Here is a 6,494-nt window from a genome sequence, read left to right on the forward strand (position 1 = left end):
AGAAAATTAATTGATCTATCTATCCAAACTGGAAATGATAGAATGAGTAGACACACAGATATAACAGTATTTTATTTTTTCAAGACACAAAAAGACAGATTAAACTGGTTAGAGATGTAGAATATATAAAAAGCCCCACAATTAACCTGAAGAGGCAAAAAACTATATCTGACATAAAAAATGTATACATACATTAGATTTAAGCACTGAAAGAATAAAACAGATTAGTGAACCATGTATATGAAAATTATCAAAATATAGTATTATATCACATCTATATATGGGAAAAGATCTAGAATTAGCTTTAAAATTATATGTACCCAATGTTAGTTGTGTTCTCCTTTGAGGGGCAGCATTTCTCAGTTGTAAAGGGGGCTATCATCAGGTCTCAGTCCATTTAGAGTGCCTTGCAACAAGTATACATGCAGTTATTTTAGTAATCAAAATATGAAAATAAGCCTAAAACAGAAACAGGAGAGGTGTTCTAACCAGAAAAAGTTACTGCTAAATGATGTAACACAGCTTGACATATGAACAGTGTAATACAATAAAAGTCTATTTCTCTATGTGGCTTGGTAGATATTCTGTGCTAACAGGTGACATGGGGGCCTAACAGCTTGCTTCTTGTAGGTCAACTGTAAACACGTTATTTCCGTGTTCACTGATTAATGCAATTAAAATGTGGATGGTGGGAAAGTGGATGTCAAATGTTTGGGCCCGGAAATGACAGTGTTTCTGCTCACAGATCAAAGGCAAGGGCTGGCCATAGCAGCCTTTCCAACTACAAATGAACTTGGTACTATAGTTTCCCCATGGGCCCAGGAAGGAAAGGAAAACAAGATGGGGATAAGCATTTGCAGTCTCTCCCATGAAATTGTTATAAATAGGTGCTTCATAGAATGTTGATGTCAGAATTTTTTGTGACAACCACCCTCTTTATTTCCTGCTAGAGTTGCCGAGGAGGCCAAATTTCCTTGTGATTCTCGAAAGTTTTTGAGATTGTACTATGTGACAGTTGTTCACAAACACAGGCTCATGTCCACTTTTCTAAAGGATCCTGTAAAATATTGGCTGGGAAGGTTGACCTACTGCACCCTACCCCATAGCAGTTTTCTTCATTGACCTAAGCAGTAACTTGTAAAATCTGAATAGGATAAGAACTTTTCTTCTTCATTGAACCCAATGCCTGGAAAAAAATCTATGAGTTTCTGCCACCCTCGATGGTGAAAGACTAGTGTGGGTGCCATTAGGCACAAGGAAAAAGTAGCATTTCCCCTTGAACCAGTAGTTAGACAAGAGGCTATAGAAGGTCACTGAGTTATTTTTAAGCTTGCTGACCAAAAATGGCATGCCTGTCAAGAAACTATTTCAGCCCTGGAAAACCTCCAGGGATTTTAGGAAATTAATCCTCACTAGATGTTTCCCAAGCAATGATTTCCATGTTTTTGGATCTTTCTTATGGATCTATCACTTATGAGGGAGGCTTTGGTCCTTAACCACATAGGTAACCTCATATTTGTATGTGTTCAGTGGCCAATCTCAAAAAACAAAACAAACACTGAAAAGAAAAGAAAAGGCTCATTACAATTCCAATGCAACTATCAAAGTAACTTGAAAACTCTGCTCACCAGCTTCAACTTTGTGAGTTCTATGATCTGTCAGTGTATACTCACCAGGAATTAGGGGAAAACCTTCTGAGAATGTGGAGGAAATGTCCAGGGAGTGGACATGTTTAAATGCCAATATCAAAGTTACTTTTTATGTGGAACAGGACCTTGCTACCTCAGGGGTACATGGTGAGTGATGGGGCCATGAGGGAATTAGAATGCTCACAGTCAGAAGGAGGGCAGTTGATTTTTGTCCTGTTTCTACCACTGGATTCAAGGTGCAGCTTTCAGAGGAAGATTAGAGTCAGCCAGCAGATCAGGTTCCAGTTTGGATAAGAGTGTGCCCTGGGGAAGATCTGAGGGAGGGACACTATAATGTAGACAGAGCTGAAGTTAGACAAAATTTACCAGTCTCTAGGCAGAGCTTGCTTGCAAGGAAACCCAGGGCTCACAGTAGACATCCCTAGTTAAAGGAAGCCCACACACCATGGCTGAATTGCATTTCTTCTTTCAATCTTCCTTCCTTAAATCCGCCTTAAGTTCTTTGGCTATGACATCCTTGTTTTTTATATCCTAAGGGGCATTAACAAATAATGAAAAGGGAAATAAATGAGGAGACTGAAGGTCTGACTCAGACTGGGAAGAGTGAAACAGAGTGGGCTGTGGATGAATTCAGAGAATAGTCCTAGTTCCAGCTCTGCCACACACAAGGCAAGTGAAATCAAGGACAAGCATAAGCTCTCTGGGCTTGAGGAACTTCATATCTGATTCTGATTGTGATAAACCCTGCCTTTCTAGAACTGTTGGAATGTGTTGAAGTCTATAAAGCACATGGCACAAGGTCTGGTGTTTTAAAACTTTAGTGGATCAGCAAGTTTCACTTTGATTGTGTTAATCCCCAATCCCACTACCCTCATCTGTATGTAAGTGTGTGAGTGAGTGGGTTTTTCCAAATCTAGGTTTTCTTAGAAAACCTAAGTGCATAGGGCATAGTCAGAAAAAAGCGTTCCTCTGCAAGGAAACTTTGTAAAATCATCCCCTCAGAGTTTGTGTTCTTTAATTTGGGTGTGGGAATGTCCTCCCCAGCTGCATGGAAATCACATTTCCCAGAATTTGTGTCAAGGACCAGCTCCTCACTTCCCTCCCAGCTGCCCTTTATAAGGGATCAGAATATTTCACTACTAAATATGTCTCTTTGGTATATTGCTTATTTTGAATTAAAGGTGCCTGAGAAACAACTCATGCAGGAGGGACACACTGATCCTCCTTTGTCCCCCTGAAAACAGAATATAAATCTCCCACGTGAAAGGTTGTCCTTCCTATGCCACAAAGACACAGGCATCCTTATCTGTGAAGAACCAGGGATTTAGGACCTAGAAGGCTATACAAACAAACCTTGTTACTTCTTCACCAACTTACCCTAAACCCAAATTCCTTTACCTTACCAATTCTTCACAAATTGTTTCTTTACAATATATAAATGTTCCCCTCTTTAATCACTTCTTTGAGTCTCCTATGTCTGTGTTACTCCCATACCTGCCTCCATAGTTCAGTTAGTTTCTCTCCCGCTAAATTTTATTAAGGGGATTCATAGGCAAGATACTAGAAGGCTAGTATTGAAAATTATTTTTCCCCTGTATCTTCCAGTGCAACACTCCTTCCCTTTTCCTTCATCTCTCCAAAACCAGGAATTTAGCCTTTTTAAAACATTTGCAAATTTACACTAAGTAAAGCTTACTTAAATTTTCCTTGGAATAAAGACAGCCCTGCCTATCCTAGGCAGTGGCACAGGAGCCAGCCCAGTGGTTTAAGGGTGTGTAATCCCAAGGGAGTATCATCTCTCTTTCTCAGAAAATCCTTATACATGATGCATGTAAATGAAACAACTACTTTGTGTGCTGAATTACACTATAGTGGCACAGGAAGGCAGGACAACTTCCATTCCAGTAACAGGTAAGCATTTGTGTAGGATTTACTCGGGATCCAAAAGTAAGAGTTAACAGCTGGTATACACTCCAGACTTTGGGTTTCAACCCTGAGAGACACAATCTAGGTCTGCTCCCTGCTCACGATGCCCTCAGCCAGTTAATGTAAAATCACCTCCCACTGAAGGACTTGAAGTGTCCCAAAGCTCCACACTGTCAGACCTAAGTCTATTAACACTTAGTGTCATCTGAACTGTCCATCTACCCACTCACACCTTCCTTTTGCTTCTCCTTTGGATACTAGAAGATCACACCATGTTCTTAAAGGATTATTGCTTTTCTCTGTTATAATTCAATGAACAAGTCCTAATTCCTTAAACCCTAGCATTCCCAGTACTGGTGCAGTGTTTCCAAAAGGCAGGTGTTTAATGAAATCTTCAGGGATTAATGAGCCAGAGAGAATACAGTCTGATTTCTTAAGATTTATTTCTTGTACATTCTTGAGAAAGCTAGGAAAATACATGTACGTATCACTTAATTTTACACAACAAGAACTAAAAAAGCTTAAGAAAGACAAGATTTGAGTATCAATTAGATTTGTGACTATTTTTCTCGATTGATCCCAACTTCTTAAAGCTCATTTCCTTTACCTATATAGGGACATGGCTATTGCAATGCCATGTTTTTTTTTCTTTCCAGATGACACCAAAAGATGAATAGTTTCACATTTTGTTTTCAAAAACAACCAAGCTCTTACGACAAAAGGTTCTTAAAGCATTACATAAGGGAAATATCATTCATAAACTCGAGACTTTAAAACTAATTAAATCTCTATAAAAAAACAAATAATTTGAATAATACAGGTGTTACCAAACAAAAGAACTGATTTTCAAGTTACACATACCAAAGAGAGACACAGGCATGCACTGTGTTCCTTTCAACACTCTCACTGACCTAAATTCTATGAACATCAACTCCCTCTTCAAACAATGCACGAGGAAACTATCCTTGGCTTCCACAGGCATGGGAGGATCAGCCAAGTTTGGCCTTAGAACTGGGAGTGACCATGGTAATCAATAGCCACTGTGGCAATTCTTGCCTGAGATCTTTCCAGTTCTTCCTGGAATGCCTCCTCATACTGAGATGGGAAAGAACTTGGGTCAGACCCATAAACCTTGGCCAGATACGTTAGGACTTGCATCTTGGTGGTTTCAGCGTGGGTTCTTGGGCCCCACAGGAATTCAAATTGAGCAGGATCACTGTTGGCCACCTGCTGGTACTTCAGGTATTCCTCCTCCACGAAATGTTTGGTGATGAGACAACTGGGATCTCCAAAGATGGCATGCTTCTTCCCAGGATATAACTTCATCACACTCAGAATTTTCCAGATTTCCTCTTCAGTGGCACGGTTGCCATTCATGAAGATGGCCCCCAGGAGAAGTATCAGGATGCCGGTCTTGGGCACGCCCTTTTCACCATGCAGCATCCCATCATAGGTGAGGCCCAATTTGATGACGATGGCATAGCAGTGGTGGATGGGATCGATTTCCTTCACATCCAGGCCAAAGATCATCTCCATGCGCTCAGAGGCTTGCAGTAATATGTCAGTGAAGTGGTCTTGATACTCTTCTCTGACAATTATCAACATTTCTGCCTTGGTTATTGGCTCTTTCATGTGATACTTGACCAGCAGGAAATCCACCAACAAAGCCACCCTATCATCTAGAGCATCTGTGAAAACTTCCTGTGAGGTGCTACCTTCCTCCTCCTGGCTACTGGACTCCTCACCAGATTTGCATGATGAGGTGGCTATGGTGACAATGGAGGAGGTGCAGAAACTCTGAGGACTCTCAGGACTACTGGGGATACCAGCAGCAGGAGCCTCATTCAAACTGCCAGGCATGGGAGGGTCGGAGGACAGACAGGCCCTCTCTACAGCCTCAGGTGCCTGTGCAGCCTCCAGGCCTTGGGTCTCACTGCAGCTCTGAAGGGGTTGGTTGGGTGTGGACTGTGGATTCTTCTGATTAAAAGCCATGATGAGCCTTGTAGGTGGTAGCAATCAGGAGTGTGAACAGGAAGGCAATGGGGAATCACTGCCTAAGGGAAAGAAGAAAGATGTGAGTGGCCTGAACTGCTAAGCTTAATGGTGGGGGCTCTAATAAAAGCCGCCTGTGATGGACCTCTGCAGAAAGCAGTGCTACACCTGACCTCCTGGTTGCTCTGTCCCCCTAGGACAAAAAGGAGGAATGCTCAATTCTCCTCAAGGTGCAGCCAGCCAAGCCAGGCTGAGAATTCTCAGGGGTGACAGTAGGCAGGTTAAGCAGGTATCACTGTGCCCAGTAGAGCCATTTGTGTTCTGGGAAGTATGGTCCCTTCAGTACCCACTCAGGATCATTACCAAGGAATTCACTGGGCCTGTGCCATCTCTCCTATGCTAAATAAGGTTGTCTCCCCAAGACAAAGTCACACCTCCTTTCAGTCATTTCCCTGTCTCCCTATGGAAACCTGCACTGGCTATTCACCTTATCTACTGCTGATCTCAACCTGGCCATTTTGAGACCAAAACTACCATTTTCCTACACCCCAGTGTGTGAAATGAGGTGTTAAGACCAATAGTCATCCACAGAATCAAACAAAACAGAAACAGACTCATTGATACAGTGAACAGAGTGATGGTTGCCACAGGGGAGGCAGGTTGGGGCACAGGTGATAGGGAACAGGATTCAGAAGTACAGCTTGGTAGTTACAAAACTGCCATGGAAATGTACAGTATAGCATAGGGAATGTAGTCAGTAGTATTGTAATAACTGTGTAGGGTAACAGGTGGGTACTGGATACATCAAGGGGGACACTGTAAAGTATAGGATTGTCCAAACACAATGCAGGACACCGCAAACCAATACAAAATAATACTGATTATAAAATTTAATTGAAGTAAATAAAATAACTAAATGAGTAAAAA

The 6,494-nt window shown here is 41.7% G+C and overlaps 1 protein-coding gene across 1 annotated transcript; it reads right to left on the reverse strand.

Annotated features, from left to right (window-relative positions):
- Window positions 1-4,580: 4,580 nt before the first annotated feature.
- On the reverse strand, window positions 4,581-5,567 carry LOC123832675 (melanoma-associated antigen B16-like). The gene has a single exon (XM_045860422.1). It carries the CDS (start codon window positions 5,565-5,567, stop codon window positions 4,581-4,583), a length of 987 nt encoding a protein of 328 aa, XP_045716378.1.
- Between the last annotated feature and the right edge of the window lie 927 nt (window positions 5,568-6,494).

Source organism: Phyllostomus hastatus, unplaced genomic scaffold, assembly GCF_019186645.2.
Source record: "Phyllostomus hastatus isolate PE091 unplaced genomic scaffold, TTU_PhHast_1.1 phas_scaffold_200, whole genome shotgun sequence".
NCBI lineage: Eukaryota > Metazoa > Chordata > Mammalia > Chiroptera > Phyllostomidae > Phyllostomus > Phyllostomus hastatus.

Bases quoted from the DNA above. Each gene is read 5' to 3' on its own strand.
- LOC123832675 (XM_045860422.1), bottom strand. From the start codon at position 5,567: ATGGCTTTTAATCAGAAGAATCCACAGTCCACACCCAACCAACCCCTT.